We start from the raw sequence: 19,728 nt of genomic DNA, 5'->3' as shown, positions 1-19,728 counted from the left end.
TTGTGTGCAGTGCTGTGTTTTGATCCCGATCTGTTTGTAGGTGTGTTCCTGCACATTCTAGCAGACACGCTGGGGAGCATCGGGGTGATTGCGTCCGCCATCCTGATGCAGAACTTTGGTCTGATGATTGCAGACCCTATTTGCTCCATCCTCATAGCCATCCTCATCGTCGTGAGGTAGGTGTCGGTGTGTTGCTTTGGAAGTCATTACGTTGACAAAGAAACTTGGCGAAGTGTAGAAAAGGGTAAGGGAAAAAGCACCTCTCATTTCACCAGCCAGGAGAACTGTGTGATAATGTTGTGGGTGTCACTTCGGCTTTTCTCTTTTATGCTAAGCCTCTGTTTTGTGGTGGTTGTTTTTTTTTTTTTTGTATTATGTGTAAAATTATATTCTGAGTAAGAAAACTTTTTTTTAGCTTTTTCTGATTATAAACTTATAGTCAATATAGGAAACTTGGAAAGGGAAGAGAAGTATAAAGAAAAATCAGTCGGGAGGACACACCTGGAGGTGACATTTCCACTGTTAACAGTATTTCTTTAGTCATTTTTAGGCTTTTTTTTTTTTTTTTTACTTTATTGAATCTCTGCTTTCTGTGCTGATTGTTGAGCTTGGCCAGCATTAGCATACACGCAGCTTCCGGGTGAGAGGTAGTACAGCTGTTTTTTTAAGTCCATAGAGTTTTGGGGTGATTAGTTAGCTAGCAAGGTCTTAATTCAATGACAATAAATGATAACAATGTACAGAGCAACGATAAGGATGGTTCATTATTATTATTTTTAATATGTTTATTTTTAGAGAGGGAGGAGGGGAGAGGATAGATAGAAATATCAGTGATGAGAGAGAATCATTGGTTGGCTGCCTTCTGCACGCCCCCTACTGGGAATCAAGCCCACAACCCGGGCATGTGCCCTGACTGGGAATTGAACCGGCAACCTCTTGGTGCATGGGATGACGCTGAACTAACTGAGCCACGCCAGCCAGGCAAGAATGATTCATTATTGTAAAGCACATATTTCTCTTTACATAGATATATAGCTTGTGTATAGTACTGTAGTGTGTGTGTTTGTGTGTGTGTGTATATACGTATATATATGTGTGTGTGTGTATATATATATATTCAACCCTGAATGCTATGTGGGTCTCTCCAGGTATAATTATAAAATTATGCTCTTCCTTAATGTCTTCAAGGCAAACCAACATTTCTGACTTGACCTTAAAAAAACATCATTTTTTTAAATGGAGGGCAATAAAAAACCTTTAGCTTCAAAGTGCAAAATAAAGACATTCCAATTATCTACTTTTCTGTTAAGAAAGCAAACTTAATTTACGTAAATGTTCACATGATAATGAAATATTTGCAAGATCACTCTGAGATGTTTTTCAAATTGGTCTAAAGACTTTGCCTGATTAGCCAAAGCCAATTTTAGGAAATAAATGAAAACCCTTTACAGCCACAACAAAATAGAGCATAAAGGAGTCATTTTCCCTTACCCTTAATTTTTATATATATTTGCGATTCATCAAGAGCAAAAGAACTAATGGGACTTTATACATTCTCTGCATGTAAATGTTCCTCAGTGGAGCGCCTGCCATGGAAATGGATGTCTCCCTTCCAGGCGGCCTGCCCAATGTCCCATTTTCACTTGCGCAGCGAAAGTGATTGCTTAGAAAAAGACAGTTCTTCTCCCCACATTTCCTAGCGCGGGCAAATGGTGATAGATGTTTCTGGGTAAGACTGGGTGGTGCTGTGATGAATTTCGTTTCCCAGGAAAGGCAGCAGATTGAGTATGACAATGAGAGTGCAGTTGTTATCTTCCGAAAATGGACGCTTCTCGCAAGAGGCTTCAGAATGGCTTTGCTCCTTTTTCCCATCAGCAGCTGAATTGGAATGGAGAGTAGATTCGTGACTTAGATGCAGACCTTTGAACAGTCAGTAGTAACTGAATTTCTCTTTAAAGCGATGCCCTTTGCCCAGATCTGTGGCTTGATTTCTGAGTTACTTAAATAAAAGGGGTACCTATGCATGATGGGAAAAAACACACAAACAGGATGCAGAAATGAGCTGGTACTGGGTGGTATTTCCAAAGCCTTGCTGAAATGGTTTAAATTAGTTTTCTGTAGCTCACCAGGTACCATCTCACGCTGCTTTGTGCCTCTTAACCGTAATCATTTGTTAATACAAAGAAAAGGTGCAAAACTTTTCAATCTTTTCCTTCTTGTCATATTGAAGACACAAATAGCTCAACTTTTAGAGGCAAACTAGGGCAATAGGCTTTAGAAATGACAGATAATGGTCATAAGAGAGGTATGGGATGGAAAGCATGTGTACTAGTGAAACCAAATTATGAATTTGAAATTCTAAATCATAGGTGATCATCCATGTTCATGAAGATAGGATTTGGACCAGATACTGGTTTTGATAAATCTTGTTGATTCTGTGGTCAAATAGGTAATTACTCGAAGCCGATATTAAGTAAACGTAAGCATTTTTTTTAACATGTAAAAAGCTACCATATCATTTATGAGAAATTGTGGAGATACACTTTTTTTTTAAGAAATGGCTTTGGGTGGTGTCTGAAAGCTTCCTTTGTGGTTTGCCTTTCAAGTGGGTATCATTTGAGAACTGTACTTTTCGGAACTAAGATAGAGTTTCTCAGGATTTTAACTTGGTGCTTGTATGTGTATCCACAGTGGGAACATTTTCGCCTAGTAATTGTATTTTTTAATCATATATAAAACCATGAGAGAACATTTGTAAGTACTGATTCATCTAACATCCTTTCTCAAACGTCATTCTGGGAATGCCCTAATACAGCGGTCGCCAACCTTTTGGACCTCACGGATTGCCAGTGGTCCACAGACCAGCGGTTGGCGACCACTGCCCTAATACGTTACAGCATCCATGTGTGTGTGACTGTTAGCTTCTCACCTACACCTCTAGGAAGTATGATCATGCACTGTTCTTGGGGGAACTGAGATATGTCACTCAGGTCATTCCTTGTGTTCGATGGTTCAGATGAAGCGCCCTAGGGAAGCGAGGCTGGCACATGGAGTGTTCTCCCCGATCGACTACATGTCAGGTCACAAAAGAAGACCTAACAGTGATTCCAACATCTTCTTAAGGTCACGTAAGGTTCCTGGCAAGCAGTCCTGGAAACATTCGAAAGCACAGAGCCCATGCAGTAGTGTGTTAGTGATCATTAGCCAATAACATGAGAGATGCCCAAACTGGCAAGTGCAGACACCAACCATACATTAGACTTTGCAGTACCACAGACAGACACCAGGTGGAACCCTAGGACTGATTTCCTGCCGCTGCAGAAGGCCTAGTATTGCAGACAAGAACTCCTGAGTAGAAGCCATCAACCTTTCCAATAGGAGTCACCATGCACCTGCCAGACAGGACACAGAGATCTCAGGATCTCCCGCCAGGCTACGGAGAGACAGACCTCCCGTAAGAAGCCAGACCACAAAGTCTGGAGTTGTGGCTGATTCTTCAGATACTGAAACCCTAACAAAAAAATAAGAGATACAAAGAAACGGCCAACTATGGCACATTTAAAGGAAACGATTCAGTCTCCAGAAGCAAACCTACAAAAAGGAGACATATCAATAGCCGGATACAGAATTCAAAATTACCATCAGAAGGGTGCCCAGTTGATGGAAAGAAAGCACAGACACGAAACAAAAGCAGAAAAACGGTACATGAACAAAATGAGAATATCAGCCGAGGGAGAGCAGACATTCTGGAACTGAAGGATGATAATAACTGGATTGATTTCCCCGGAGGGACGCAATAGCAGATTTGACCAGGCAGAAGGAAGAAGCAGTGAACTCAGATATAGAACTTAAAAAATGACTGAGGCAGAGGAGGAAATCAGTCAGTCAGTCACATAGAAGGTCAGCAAGGAAAGAGAAGACTTGAACAGCACTGAGGCCCATGCCTCGCAGCCAGATACAAACCACTCCACCCAACCACAGCAGAGCACGCATTCTCACACCCACGCGGAGTGTTCCCCCCGATAGCTACATGTCAGGTCACAAAAGAAGACCTGACAGTGATTCCAGCAATGCCTTACGGTCACTTAAGGCCGCCGTGAGGATCAAGTTAGAAAAATGTATGAAAGCACTTTAGGAATTATTAGGTGTTGTCTAAACAAAGACGCTGCTAATTGTTTACAACTTGGCATTATTTACTAATGCTTTCGGTTTAAAGATCAGATGCGTGACACGTTACAGCTGAGTTCCAGAAGTTTCAGGAAAAGGCGACCTTTTCGTGGCTGTGGCTCCAAGTTGAGGGTATTTTAGGGCGTCTTCTTCCATTACTGATACAGTAGGTCCTCTCGAGATGCACTGGTAAGCCACTGGCCTGGAAAGTTAGTATAATTGTAAGGTAAGCCACTGGCCTTGTGGTTTGGGGTTATCTGTTCTATGTTAGGCTTAGGAAATTCTGGGTTAATAGTCATTGTCTATTACCATGGAATACTTGTATTTATGCAAAAGTGACAGCATCTCACAGCCCGCCACAGGACCACACGGCTAAGTGGAGGGTACATTACAATTTTGGGTCAGTTTTTTTTTTTGGCTTTTTTATCCACTAAACATTTTGGGGTATGTGACATACACCAGGCCTTCACATGTGTGCGTTCTTCTAAGAAGTACAACTATCTTTCTCTCTGTGTGTGTCTATTATAAGAACCACTGATAACGTGCAGGACTCGGCTCAGAAGCCAGATAAAGGAGCTGGAGTAGGAAATATGTTTCAGTCGTTACTATTAGGTATTTATTCTCAGGTCTAAGCAGTTTCAGTTCCTATTGTTACACATGATCATCACCGGGCGGGTGTTCTTCAGAAGTTTCCTGCCGGAGACCCTCCTGTTGGAAGGGGAGGCTCTTCCACAAAAGCCGCTTTTGAAGTAAGATCTGAATGTATTTCATTCGCAAAATTACTAGCCACAGAGAATAATGACTACCGTGCTTATTTAGTCTGCTGGGATTTCCGCTGTCACATTTAAATTTACACTTAAGATCGTATGATTATAAATTTGATTTGCCTTCAGCTTTTGAAGAATAAAGTCATTACCCTGTTTTACTGGTAAACTCAGAGCAAATGATTCATTCCTTTCTGTGTCAGCTAGGAAGGCGGCGTTGCATTGTTAAAGCTGGAATCGAGTAGTCAACCAGAAGCGAACCTCTAATTGTTTCCAAATGCTTACTTTTGGGGTTTGGGGCAGCTCTGAGCCTGAGCTCAGTCAGGAATTTGCTACGCTTGTCGTTTTCCCCATATCTATCCTTTCATTATGGCTAGATACACTCATGCTCAAGTCTGCTTTACCAGTCCCCTTCACAATAGTTAATCAGAACAATATGGACCCAAACTCCTGAGCTAAACACAATTTTAAAGGCAAAGTTAGAGTTTCTACAGGTTTCTTTTACATAGTTATGGCCTTTGAAATTATTATAGAAATTGACCTTGGTTCTGAATGGCATTTCCCCATGTGATGTAGCAAGCTCCCTTTTCTCCCACCGCGGCTTCGCGACCTAGTTACAGCTCCTGCAGCTGAAATTCCTCCATGGCTCTAACATTCTCATTGGAGAAGAAGGACCAGTGCGTCCATGCGCTTTGGCGACCTGCTCGCTGCTGTGGCATGTAAGCATTTCGTTAAGATGCTGTCTGAACAGGCCACTGTTCTGGATGTTCTCGGGCAGCAAAATCACAACACCTCGACAGACCCTTACTAAAAGGACACGCTCCCGTGTAATTCCTTACATCGTGACGGTCATGGTCTCCACCGACATCTCCAGGCATCAGCAGATCCTTGGGGTACAGATTGGAGAACCAGCTATCAAGTAGCTGAAGTTAAGCGGGATAGGGAGAACCCCCGCTTATTTCTTCTCGAGTGGTTCTAGGTGCTGTGTTGGTGCGCCGTTCTCTGAGAAGGACAGTGCGGAGGGAGGAAGACGGGATTGTCAGTGAGGGTGAGAGCAGCCGCCAGGAGCCTTTTGCTGAGAATGAGGATGGAGAGGGAAGGAAGGCGTCACCTGGTTACTTGCAGTCACTGCATGCTTTTCTTGGCCTTTTTCTCCACCGGGGGGTCCTCGCCTGTGGTGACAGCGCAGTGGATGGGGCAGCCACCTCGCTCGGGTTAGAGGGTGGGGGGGCTGCGGAACCCTCATCCCCACTTCCAGCTGCCCGCTTCCCTCCAACCTCCGTAGGAGCAGAGGACATTCCCTACAGTTGGGAGGACAGTTTGGGATCAGGAAAGATGCCCTAAAAGGGTGACACTTGAGGTTTTAAAGAAGGAATAGAAATCAGGTTAGAGGGCCGTTTAGGGACATTCTAGAACAGTGATGGCGAACCTGTGACACGTGTGTCAGAGGTGACAGGCGAACTCATTTTTTTGGTTGATTTTTCTTTGTTAAATGGCATTTAAATATATAAAATAAATATCAAAAATATAAGTCTTTGTTTTACTATGGTTGCAAAAAATTAAAAAATTTCTATATGTGACACGGCACCAGAGTTAAGTTAGGGTTTTTCAAAATGCTCAAAAGGTTCGCCGTCACTGTTAGGCAGAGGTTACGCCTGAGCCAAAGCATGAAAGGAAGAACCAGCGGAAAGGGAAGTACAAGTCGGTTTACGTTCAGAGCTTAAGCTGTGAGGCAGGGGTGATAGGAGGTGGAGCTAGAGGCCGGATCCAGAAACCTGCCCCGTGGAGGAGCTGGCGCTTCCCCGGCAGCCGGGAGCTTGGGACAGGTTTCTCCCGGGGAAGGGAGAGGCTCAGACTCTGGCTTTGGGTAGGTGGTCTGGCAGCTTTGTAAAGAGCGCGTGTATCCGTTACCCGTGGGCGCATAACACGCTACACAGAAGCCTAGGCGCCGCAGAAACACGCTCTCTCGGGTTGGCCTTGGTTCAGGAGCCCGGGCGTGGCTCGCGGGCTCTCGGGCTCAGGGCCTCTCCCAAAGCCGTGACCTGGGAGTCAGCCAGGCCACCTGGGGAGAACCCACTCCAGGTCACTCCGTGGTGGTTGGCAGTATTGAGTGGGGTTGGGCTTCTGCACTGAGGGTCTCGGTCCCCTCCAGGGGCATCCTCCGCTGGGAGCCAGCACCTGAGAGCCGGCGAGGAGGACGAAGGAGTTGGAAGCCGGAGCCTTTTCACCTGCCTTAGGAGTGACATCTCGTCACTGTTGCCATCTCTGTTCATGAGCAGCAAAAAAGGTTCCCCTCCCCAGGTTTAAATAATGAAAGAAGACACATATAATCGGGTTGGAGAAATAGTAACAGCTGGACTAGATGCCCGTATCTGTGTTTTGTATTTTCCTTAACAGCACTACTGAGCATGTGTGGACTATCTGATAAAAGCGCATGGGTTGCCTTGGAAGACTGAAGTCTGTTTAAATAACAGTGGGCTGACTGCTGGTTTAGATCTCAGATGCACTACTTGTTCGGTCGTGCAAGTTTTGTGGCTAAGACATTGACACATTAATTAGCGCTTTACTTTTACTTTAGATAATAGCTTACTGATCACATGAACACCTGGAACAAAGGCTAGATTCCTCTTCCTCATATTTCTCTGATAAACCTGACCACGTCCCACTCCGGGGGGTGGGGGGGGTGGGGGGACAGGCTGTCAGAACGCGGCTTTAATCACCTGCGTCCTTCTCCCCAGTGTCATCCCTCTCCTGCGGGAGTCGGTGGGCGTGCTGATGCAGCGGACGCCGCCGAAGCTGGAGGGCGCCCTGCCGCAGTGCTACCAGCGGGTGAGTCTCGGCCGCTGGCCCCAGGCCGTGCTGCTGCCACATGTTAGGCCTTTAAGGGTTGAAAAATGGTGACGCAGAAGTCGTGTGGGGGGAACGAGTGTGTTTGAGGAAGAGAAAGGCCACGTGCTGAGGCTTGGTGAAGAGAAGGTGGCGGGAAGTGTGGAGAGGGGCAGGGGACAGGGCAGGCCCAGTTTGGGTCGAGCTGAGAGGTTAGATTTAGCTGATGAAATGGGAGCATCAGACGCTTTAGGCTGGAAGAGTGTCGTCCCAGGCACCAAGGTTGTGGGTTCGATCCCTGGTCAGGCCACATACAGGAATCAACCAACGAGCAAGCACATCAATAATGGGACAACACATTGGTGTTTCTCTCTCTCTCTCTCTCTCTCTCTCTCAAACCAATCAGTTTAAAAGAAAAAAAGAAACACTGGCTCCAGTTCACTGACCTTTCCAAACGACTAGTTTTTCCATCTTGTGAGTTCTCTCTTTTTGACTCTCTGGGTCATTGATTTCGGCCTTTTATTTCCTTCTTATTTCTTTGAGTTTACTTTGTTGTTGTTTCCCTAGTTTCTTAGCTCACTTGTGTTCCTGTTTGTTCTCTGACTGATGTATTTGAACATGTAAATTTATTTCAGGCACTCTCAGCCGTGCCCAACAGATTTTAGCATGTGTTCATTCCTGTTTCCCAAACACCTGCCTATCACGGTGCCGGGCACACAATGAGTCCCAGGTTTTCATGGATTCAAACACCCCCCTTGTTTGCTAGCGGGAGAATCCGTGCAAACTGAAATGCTGCGTAGGAATCACAGTGGAAGGAGCCCCTGCACCTGAGGGTGTTAATCCTGGCCTTTCTGTTGCAGGTGCAGCACTTACAAGGAGTCTACAGTTTACAAGAACAGCACTTCTGGACCTTATGTTCTGACGTGTACGTCGGGACCTTGAAGTTAGTAGTAGCACCTGACGCTGACACCAGGTGGATTTTAAGCCAAACACATAATATTTTTACTCAGGTATGACTTTTTCACTAGCTCCTTTTAAGGGTCTTAGAATTTATTGTATCTACTGTTTTGAAAATATTTACTATTTAACATTAAATATATATATATATTTATATGCTACACTATGAAATAAGCATAGATGTATTTTTTTTTCAATCAGAATCAAATTTGGGAGATCCTTATTTTAGTTAATCCTCATCATTATACTGATTTGTGTTCCTTTAAGAAAAAGTGGATTCCCTTTTGCTGTATGCTCCTTTAAGACGTGCGAGATGCTGTGTGAAGCCAGGAATTCTAAATAGCATTTGGGATAAGAATAACGCCTTGTCCGTGGTTTCAGCTAAAAGCAGCCTATGCCAGCGTTTTTATTTGACGGCAGGTCTGTGTCGTTCAGTAGCTTAACATGCTGTGGAGTTTCTCTTCTCACTGTTTGGGACACGAAGCAGCCCGTGCAGTGGCAGCGTGGTTATTTCAGTGAATGCTGGTGCCGCCGTGAGCCACAGTGACCGACAGTCCGCGTGAGGGCGACCACCGTGATTCTGGATGTCCTGGGAGATTAAGACTTTATGTCAAGAACATCCTCAGGGAGAGCGAGAACACACAAAGTCTTTTCTTGGTCTGGTTCGCTGGAAATACTTAGCGAGAAACTAGATGCCAACATGGTTGCCAGTGCTATCTTAACACATAGAGCTCCCGAGGAAACGTGTAGCCTGCCCTAGAAGTCTGTGCTGGAGACCTGGGAGCGCGGCCCTCATGCCAGCGGGGTTAGCTGGAGCTCATCACAGCCAGCCAGACCCGCTGGTGGGCACTCCTGCAAGGGCAGTGATGGTGAACCTTTTGAGCTCGGTGTGTCAGCAAGGGGGTCAGCCTGGGTTCTTACCAGGTGTCAATGTCATGATTCTAGAGTAGAGAGGAAGAGAGAGACGTATCTGTAGGCATGGACAGCAAACAGAACCCGCAGCTGAGTTAGATTCAGGACCTTCTCAGAGACAAGCGCTCGCTCTTCTCCAGAAGAGAAAAGTGGGCCTGGTGCCTTTGGAACTAAATGAATCGTCGCCCACAGGCGACAGGGACTCGCTGCAGTGCCGCGTGCTTGCTGCAGATCGAAGAACCAGGCCTCTTGGTGCACAGACACTAACAAGTCTCCGGCACGTGACTCCCATTTGGCCTGGGCTATGTCACGTGGCCATATGACACAGGCTACGTCATGTGACTTCCACGGGAAGCGGGCTAGACCTGCAGGTTGTCTGAGCTCGCTGCTGTTTCCAGATCACTGTTCTCTCCTGTAGCCTCAGTTTCCCCTGGGCGTGCCCTTCCACCCTCAGAGTGGAGCCCCTGTCGGCCTCTCCAGGACTCGGCCTGGTCACACTTGCCCTCGAGAAGGCGCGTTTCCAGGCCAGAACCGAGCGGGCAGCTGCGGGGCTGTAACCGGAGGAGAGGCTCTGCCGGGAACCCCACAAGCGCTGGCCTTTCAAACGGCCGGAGCTGAAGGTTTACTCAGCTGCTGCTTTGGTTTTGGAAACTGTATTTGGGTTTTGAACATGTCAAGCTCTGGAAAATACTTTAAGCCTTTTTGTCAGCTAAGGGCAAGCCAACTTCATTTCGTTCCTTGGAGAGACTGAGGCCCGCGGTACAGACGGATCGACACGTTTCCCCAGAGGGGAGCGGGGTTGCCCCGCTAATGCCTCTCACTCCGCAGATTTGCGGGTGCTTTTGTGACCGCTGTTCAGCTCTGACACGTGCAGGATTGAAGCGCTTTATTCACTATGTGTCCTTTCTGCTCATGCCCTGGCAATGCATGTCCACATGCTCTTAGTTCATCCAGGGTTTGCAGTAACGTTTCCTTCCATGAATAAAATGTAAAAAATTTTAACCTTATTTTTACATTTAAAATTACACCAGTTCATAGGTCTTCTTATCAGAGGGAATCAGACTCATAACCCTGCTAGCGCTTGAGGTGCATGTCTTGCAGAGACGGGGAATGCTGGCGGCCTTAGTTCCAGAGGCCAGAGGAGGGTTTTCTCAGCGATCAGTTTACTCTCTGGTTTTGTGACCCGTGTGGGTGTCTTCTTATAGCTGATTTTTAAATCAGAATTTAAGCCATCGTTTTTGGTTAAAAAGCTATTAAAATTTCTGAGGACAACTTGAAATTGAGAAGATTGATAACATCAGACATTTGAGAAGTATGACCTTCCATTTTGTTTGTGAAGCTATGTTTTCTGACAGTTGTAGAACTGCCTATTAGGCCTGGCCTTTTCACTCTCCTTTCAGCCCATTAGTCTCCCATGGCTAAAGCCGCTGGCTGCTCGGCACGGATCTAGAATTGGCAGCCTCTTCGGTACCCAGATTCCTTCGGGAGTATTAATTAAGTGGTAATCCAGTTTTTAAACTACAAGGTTTCCTACTGGTATAGAAAAAGTCCTTTCTTTCTCCCGTTGTACGAACTCTTAAAAAAATGAGTTATCATTTGAGAATTGGTGAGATAGAAAACTTATTTTTTATGTTTATTTGAACAGGAGACAGTGGGACACTGGGTTAGGAAGGCCATTTAACATTTTATGTTTCTAGTTTTAAACTGGCTGAATGAAAATCATGTCAGTTTTTAAATACACTTCTGTTTTGTGAGAAATAACATTTGAAGAAAAATCTAGAATGTGCTTGGGGCTCATGCCCTCCTCGGTTGCCCAAGCACAGAAGGTGACCCTGCCGCACGCCATCTGCTCCCGTAGAACCTCCTCATTTCTCCCATCCTCTCTCCTCAGCCGGCTTCCGTTGTGCCTTTAAGCCCTGAGCCCCAGCTTCCTGCTTCAGCTCTTGGTGCCCCACTCTCTAGCCTCAAAATAGAAGTCACAGCTGATACCCAGGAAGGAACCCGGAGACTCCTCACAGGCCAGCTGGGGGCCTCAGCCCCTCCGCCTCCGCCAGGCCCTGCTCCCACTCCCTTCCTGTCTCACCGGCTGCCCCATGTGTCTCCGAGGGAGGCCGCAGGCAGCGGGAGAAGCTGCCTCCCTTTCCCAGGCGGCCGGCTCTTTCCCACCTGCTGGTGGGGGGTTGACTCGGTTATAAATTGACTTTGCTTGCGAGTCTGCCTCTTTCCTTCCCTGCCCCTCGCTTTCTTTCTTCATCACGTACTGAGGTCCACCAGGACCCGGCCTCCAGAGGAGGGGAGAGAACAGCCACGGGGCGAGGCCACAGATCCTGGGCTTGTGCTGGGGGGGCCACAGGTTGAGGCGTTTGTTCGTTGGCCGCTCCTGGTGGGATGGTAATAGCACCTTCGGCCTTTACTGACCGCCCCGTCTGTCCACCCAAGACTGTTGTCCCCAGTTTATAGGGAAGGGAGCCCAGACCCCAGCCACAGCTCATGGCCTGTGACCTCATCAGATTCACTGCTTACTCATTCTGAGCTGACTTAGTGGAATGTTTTGGTAGTTTTGGAGAACTGATAGAGAATACAAACCAACCAGCAGTTCTCAGTAGCCACATTCCTGTTTATGTTTCCACACTTACTTCCGGTGTGTTTTCTCGCCACAACAATGGGCATTTGGTGAGGATGTTCTGAGTCTGTGGAACCAGGTTACATTTATTTTCTCGGGCGCATAGGTGTTAAAAAACTAGCTGTCTTCCTAGTTTAAACAAGTGTCCTATGAGCGGCATTATATTTGTGCGTTATTCTCAGGATATAAGACAGGACTGTTCTGTGGTCCCCACTGTGTGAGGACAGTCCCCAGCCAGCCTAACTCTGGGCGTCAACCCAGCGGTGGGGTTGCTGAGGGGACCCGCATGGCTTTGACCAGCTGGGTGATTGTCAGGTGTCTGGAGTGAGTCAGGAACCCTAGTTTGCATTCTTTGGAAATTCCCTTTTCTCTCTCCTTTAAAGGAAATTGGGAGAAGAGAATGGGAAGCTGGCCCAGCGGAGGCTGCCCCCAGCGGGACAGGTGGGGGGCAGTGGAGGAAGCAGAGGGGCGTCTGTTAGACTGAGCTTCTGTGGGAGCTGAGCCCCTCAGGGGACAGCGAGTAATTAACTCACGATTATGCAAAGATCATTTAGCAGCCCTTTGCTTTCCTCTTTGCGTTTCTTTCTCTCTCATAGCCTTGAGCTACCTCATTGCTTATCACCCTAGCTCTATCTGCACACACACAGGAGCCTACCCATTTCCCCCATTTTGCTTTCATTCATGGTTCTGTTAAAAGGGAAAAGAAATTAAACCGTTTACTTGGGCCCCAGTTTTGTCTTCAGGTTAGACACACTAGAATTTTACAGGGGAGTTCCCAAGTATAGTTATTTTAGGGGCCATATGGATTGATTAGATCAAATATAATGAATCAATCATAATAATTTGGCTTAATAGCCTATTAGAGCATATGAAATCCTTTCTCATGTCACACTTGATCCTTATAATAGCAGCTGGCACGTAGCGAGGATTTATTAAATATTTGTCAAACACTGGATGACTACATAACAATTTTGTGAGCTAAGTAGGGTTGGTATTTTATCAACACTTTTAAAATAGAATAAGTGAGTTGGTTTTAACTTAAGCTCAAAATCATACAGATGTTAAGTTCTGTCTTTTTTTCTGCCACCCTCTTCAGGAGAGGGTGCTATTGAATGTATTTCAAAGAGCTTCAACTTGATCAGAGCAAGGGTTTCTTTTCTTAATGAGGCAAAAAGCGAAGATGTTTTCTGTGCTGGGGAGCTCCTGGGGCCGCCCAGCTCTTCATTCCGTTAGAGAGGCCCCTTATTCCTGGCAGACGGTGACCTCATTTTCCCGACACTCATGGACACGCTTGTCATTGGTTGCATGGCTTTCTCTTGTAGAGGTAAATAGGGACTTTTTTTGTGATTTATGAACATACTTGTTATTCTCTATGATGAAAAATAGAGGTGGAAAAAGAATTACTTCCTTTATCAAAAAAATGGGATTTTTTTTTAATGACTTTTCTGAACTATATAGTTTGTTACTGGTTCGTTTGACTTTCTGATTTTCTTTTAACTTTTCAGGCCGGAGTGAGACAGCTTTACGTACAGATCGACTTCGCAGCCATGTAAGGAGCGAAAAACTGCTGCTTTGGGGACCGCGTTTTTCTGGTACTGTACAATCCCGAACGTTGTACCCAGCTTTCCAAGACAGGTCGTCACTACAGCGCCAGCCCCAGGTAGACCAGAACACCCGGTCAGCACTACGCGGGCGGTCACTGCTAGGGGACCAGGGCGCGGACCCTCCCCTGGACTTGGGTCCGGCCCTGTGCTCTCCCCTCCGCACCATTGTGATTTCTGAGATTCTGGCTTTGTCCCAGGGTGTTGCTTTTTGTTTGTTTCTCCTTTTTCTTTTTTTGTTTCAAATGTCCTCACGCCACCCCTCCTCTTGGCCAGTAAGAAATTCAGATTGTGGGCCTCCAGTTGTCTGGATCGTCTCCACTGAGGCCGCTGGAAACTGCTGCTCTCATTCCCACAAAACCAGTGTTCTTAAAAAAAAAAGAGAGCCGGGAATCTGTTTTATATGTAATGTCACACTCGCTGACGTTCTTCGGTGTAATCACATGTTTGTAAAATTGTTTGTACCTTGCAAACTTATGAACCAAACCATATTGGGTTTTCAAAGTGCCTTCGCCTCAGAAAATGTCTGCCAGCATCCAAGGTCATGTATGTTTTTCTAAGTGGATATTCTGTAATCTGCACAAAATAAGACTCTAGTTAGTGGTGTGTACAGTCTGTCTTTCTGTGAACTTCCAGCAGAGGTTTAGATATATGGAAAGTTTCCGTTCATTGCTTTATCTCATCAAAAAATAAAAGGTGATTTTTTTTTTTGCTTTTTAAATCAGATTCAATAATTACATTAAATTATTTTGTGAACTGTGTTTTCAAAACTTTGCAAATGCATCTGTTTTAGAGAGTTGTTTTGACTTACTCCACACATGTGCCAGGTTCCAGATTTCTACAACAGCTACTGTGTCTGTGACAAACTTTCCCATGTCTGTCCTTGCTGCTTTCTGTGGGTTTTGTTAATGAAGGGAGCAGGATTTTATGAATGGAGTGAAGACAGCAGCGATGGTGACGTGTCATTTTGCTTCTCCATTCTTCCAATGACGTCACATGCCGGGCTTGCTTGTGCGGGCCTCACACAGACAACCAGAGCTGCATGTTCCTACGCTGGGACTGTGGACACACAAGCAAACGTGGGAACAGAACGCCCCCTAACACAGCATCTCAGGACTCACAAATAAGTTCACTTCTAGGTTCCTGTGTGTGAAAAGCAGAATCGCAGTTGGAGATGACAGGTGCTCGACCAGGCTGCTTACACATTCCGTCTAATGAGATGCTGATGTGGTTGGCGTTCCCATCGTACTTCCTTGTCACGGTGCTTCTTCCCTTGCGACTTAGCAGGTTGCAAACTGCAGGATGGAAATGGCTGTTTAGACTGTAGATTGAGAAGCAGCACTTTCCCACGGATGCGGCAGACATTGCTGTTGGTTTTGTCTAAGTTCTAGCGTGTCCTTTTCCCTGTCTCTGACCCATGACCTATGAACGACGCTGTCAGGAGGACTAGACTGCGCCCTTCCTGCCTTTCTAAGCTGCCCGCGGCCACGGGCTGCCGACTGTCCCCTTTCTGCAGACTGCCAGGCGGTGCCAGCGCTGAGAACCCTGCGGTTGACTGTGCCGAGCCGAAACCACTGATGCTCTGTCGGAGGGGAGGTATACAAGGGCACGTCCTGAGAATGGCACTGCTGCTCCCGCGTCAGGGTGAGGAGCGGCACTGAGGAGCCTGGCTGGCCTCGGGGGTAGGTGTATGCCAGGAAGGACAGCCAGGCGAAGGCGGGGATTTGGGATGTGCGCCCTTAGAAACCAATTGTGCGTGATTGTATTGCTATTTCCCATCTGGCGAGAATATCTGCAGTGGCCTGTAAAAGGTACGAGTGCGTTCTGAGGGTCCAGTTCTGCCTTTCGCTGAGCCCTCTGTTCCTAGTGAAGTTTTGTGCAAGTAGTAGCACGAACAACACCCTCAACACACAGGCACGAGGGTGGCTTTCCCTTCGATGAGGCAGCGAATAGAGAGTACCAGTGACGGGAAAGTCTAGTTTGCGCCTGCCACCAGAGGTGGTCAGGTTGGCACGAACAGTTACGCTGGAATGAAATGCCTCTAAACGTGTGTGTGCAGCCGTAAGAAATCAGCGAGAAAAAGCAACCTTTCCTCACTCTTAGGAACTGCTTTGTCTCATCAGTGTTGTTGGCCCAGATGTATCGCTAAAGTAGCCCATTTCACTGAGAAAGACTGCTTGATTGTTGTTATAAAATACACTCAGAATATCCCTCTTGGGCTAACCTTTGGGGGGAATCTCTGAGTATCTAGTACAACTTTGCCAATATTTTAAAAACCAAAATATTCTCGGAGGACAAATTTCTACAGCTCAGGGGAAGCTTACCTTGCCAAGTAAGCTTCCCCAAGCGGAAATATCCACACTAGTTTTGTGTTAAGTCTAGATTGTACTGCTCAAGAGGAAGGGCTTGCCCAACTCTGTGCAGCTCCCTTACCTGGCCGAGTCCCTGCGTAGGAGGGGCCGCGTGTAAATGTAGCTGCGTGTTCCCCACGGCCATCCTCACGGTCCCCCCCACCGTCTTCAGCAGGGGCCTGAGGCACTGGGGTTCCCTCGCTTCCAGGCCTCGGCATTGATGCCAGTAACCAAAATACTGTGACTTCTGTGCACTTTGTAAAGCAGCCAATCATTGACCCCAGATGCATTGGCTGGAGTCTGCTGATGTTTTTCCTACTATAACCCATTTTATAGATTGTTAACATAAGCAAAAGTATTTCATTGCTTCACACAGAATCTGACATCTAAGGCGCCTGTCCTTCGAAGCAGTCTGTTCTACCTCTCATTTTCCAGATGAGAATGTCAAGCCCCCAAAAGCTGCCTTTCATTCTAGGTCACAGAGATGAGTAGCGGCAGAGCCAATAGAACCCGGGCCTTCTGACTCCAGGTCAAGAGCTTTCCACCCCCCTGTGCCGCATCCTTGCGGGGTAGCTGCCTTTCTGTCAGTGGGACAAACAGCCTTGTAAATAAAGGGCCTCGCCCTCCATTTTTGGTAATGAACGCACTTTATAAATGGAGTTTTAGCGTCTTACTTTTCATACCTAATTATGAGGTTTAGAATAGTATTTCTGTAGTATCCTTTATGGAAGATAAAATTAAATATTTTTACTTTTTTATTCTTTGTGAAGCCAGTTTCTGATTAAAAAATGTTTTTTGATGACATCTGTGTATTGGATGCTTCTAACATGAGTGGGTTCTGTTAACTTGCCAAGGCTGACCCAGTGGAAGGATTGCTTCGTTTCTGCTCGGTGTGCATTCTGGGAACTCGTCCTCTCAGCCTCAGGTCCTGCCTTTCCGCTTGCTCCTCTAGCACGTGGTCGCTGCAGAGCCAGGGATCGCCGCACGCTGTTCCCAGAGCCACACACATTGGGCCTTACATGTTGTCTAGAACAAAATCGATGTAATTCAGGAGGGTAAAATCCTGAACTCTTACCTGAATCCCAAATGCTAAACTGCTACTCTCAATTCTTGATAAAAGCATTACCTTGAGAAAGGTGTTCTTGTTTTCTGTCGCCATCTTCAAAACAAATTATTTCGCCCTGGCGGATGGCTCAGTTGATTAGAGCGTTTCCCAGACACGCCAAGGTTGCAGGTTCGATCCCCGGTCAGGGCACATACAGGAGTCAACCAATGAATGCAAAAATAAGTGGAACAACAAGAATCGATGTCTCTCTCTCTCTTCCCCCTTTCTCTCTAAAATCAATCATTTTCCAAGTCACAAGATCTCTGGCAAAAAAGGAAATTAGCCTTTCAGGAACATGGACTGAAAGTTTTCATGGGAGACTGTTTCGACCTGAGAAGCCTCAGTGATGCAGCCTCAGCCACATTCCAACGGCAATGACACAGAAAGGTGGGCTCCCACCTTTGCAGAGTGTTCCTGTGCCAGCCTCTGGCTGTGGGCTTTCATGTGACGCATCCTCCCATCCTCTCCTGTGCATAATTCCTGCCTTTGCCCCTGAACTTCAACTGCAGGCTAAAAAGAACAGCCAGAACTCCTTTAAGCACTTTGAAGCACTTTAAAAAAAGTAGAAAGTGTTGACACTCACTGAGCAAGCTGCTAAAGGGACTGGCCTGAAGACAGTCAGTGCCTGTGGGCGTCGAGAGACGCGAGCTCATGGCTAAGAGACATGAACGTACTCGCAAGTTGCTTTTTGAGAAGTACCAGCGTGTTCCAAGTAAGCTTTTCAAAGGACTAACCCTCTTTCATGATCAGTAGTAATCTATGCTTAACCAGATCCCTAGACCCCGAACTGGGCATGGATTTACACTCACATGCGCAGGGGCTGTGGTTAGCTGGTAGGTACTGTAGGTAACAGTGGGTGCCATGGGCAGGGTTGGGACAGGCAGAAGCAGTCCTATACTGTTTATTTATTGCACAGCCCAGCTCAGCTCAGCTTCTCTTTGGCATTTTTGCACAAATAAGTGACTTTACATTCCCTTGGGCCCTTTCTTTTTTAAGTAGCTTGGTGAGCTGGCCCTTCATAACAGAGAAACCACGGACACACAGAGATGTGGGCCATTCTGCATGTTGGGCAGGAACTGGGCAGAGCTGGGCCTGGAACCGGGGCCACCTGGATTTTGTATCCAAGTGAGAAAGCACATGTCTCCCTTGTTATGGAAAGGGAGATGCCATGTTCCTATTGCTTTAAGGACACGTAGAACACGTCATCTGTTTCATTCACCCCAGATGTACTCCCCAAAACTTCCCGAGAGATCTTGGAGGTGCCTCCATAAACACTACCTGCAGTGATTTAAATACTCCTGGGAGTTTCCCCGTTTCTCTTTTTCCTTTCTGGATTATAAATCTTAGAAGAGCTTTCCTGTATTTCCTCATTTCTGCCCTCCCCGTGGCTGCTGCCCCGGTGACTTCCCTTCTACTGGTGGAAACAAAGCCTTATTTTGAACTTGAGTATTTGAATTTTGTTTATACATCGCACATCCTGCATTGATGAGGCTCAGTGAAGATTCCTGTTAGAACTAGATGTGTCCCTGGCAAGCGGTTGCCCAGTTAGCCCACTGCTTCTAAGAGCATCGAATTCAGTGATATTTCTGCCCATGGGATATCATGCCCCAACATGTTTGAGTTTGATCAGTAAACAGAATGGGCCTTTATGTCAAATACTGTGATGGAAACATTGCCAAATCCTTTCCTGGTATCGTCTCCGTGCCCCACAACACCTGACCTCCTGTCTTGGGTGGCCTCTAGACTGGTGGCCACGGTGGAGTTTGGGTTTGGTTCCTTTGGTGAAGACTGTGGCCTGAACACATTTCTGAGCAAACGTTTGCGTGCAAGGCGAGGCGGGAGTGTCAGTTTCAAAGACTGTTGTAAATTGGTTTCCACGTGCGGAAGTGAGTTCAGTACTATGAGCCTGTAACGTAGATTCGCTTTCTGTTATCTGAAGACATTCATGTGTACGTTTTGTTTAACCTCAGATGTATTAAATACGAATAAACAACTGTATCAAACTTCTAATAAAATTTGTTTAAAAATCTTTACCTGAATCGTGCCTATCCGTTGGATGAGCCGGGAAGACGCCGAACCTCACGGTTATGAATAGATTCTAGAGGACCGGGGAGGGAAAGAGTGACTCTCAGGCCAGGAAACGGCACAAGTCAGCGGAGAGCGGTCTGGACATGGTGAACGTCCTCACTGTGGCTCTGACTCACGATTTTCCCTCATGACCATGTCTTGGTATTTATTTCCATGAATTCAAATGGTTCCCCACCCTCATCCTCTCCGGGTGACCTCAGTGTATAGGGAGTGCAGTCCTAAGTGTCTGACGTGAGCCTCCGATCTCCTTCCAGTTTTTTCCCCTCTAACTCAGAAGCGATTCTCTTTCAAAGAAACTTTTTCATAAAACCAGGTCCCACTCCTCCTCTTCCTC

The 19,728-nt window shown here is 46.5% G+C and overlaps 1 protein-coding gene across 5 annotated transcripts in view; it reads left to right on the top strand.

Annotated features, from left to right (window-relative positions):
* SLC30A7 (solute carrier family 30 member 7) overlaps positions 1-19,337 on the top strand; it is a 33,653-nt gene extending 14,316 nt beyond the window's left edge. For 2 of the 5 annotated variants that reach the window (XM_023744901.1, XM_006103634.3), the window contains 4 exons: positions 41-176; positions 7,670-7,760; positions 8,618-8,767; positions 13,755-19,337. In XM_023744901.1, coding sequence (XP_023600669.1) covers positions 41-176; positions 7,670-7,760; positions 8,618-8,767; positions 13,755-13,802 — 425 coding nt within the window. In that variant the 3' untranslated portion in view covers positions 13,803-19,337. Of the gene's footprint in view, positions 1-40; positions 177-7,083; positions 7,617-7,669; positions 7,761-8,163; positions 8,232-8,617; positions 8,768-13,754 lie in introns of those variants that run through there. The other 3 variants (XM_023744902.1, XR_002826471.1, XM_023744903.1) reach the window with 3 other exon arrangements.
* Positions 19,338-19,728: the final 391 nt, after the last annotated feature.

The sequence above is a fragment of the Myotis lucifugus genome, unplaced genomic scaffold, assembly GCF_000147115.1.
Source record: "Myotis lucifugus unplaced genomic scaffold, Myoluc2.0 scaffold_497, whole genome shotgun sequence".
NCBI classification, from domain to species: Eukaryota; Metazoa; Chordata; class Mammalia; order Chiroptera; family Vespertilionidae; genus Myotis; species Myotis lucifugus.
The sequence above is the reverse complement of the archived record's forward strand: the minus strand, read 5'-3'. Positions and strand labels throughout refer to the sequence as shown.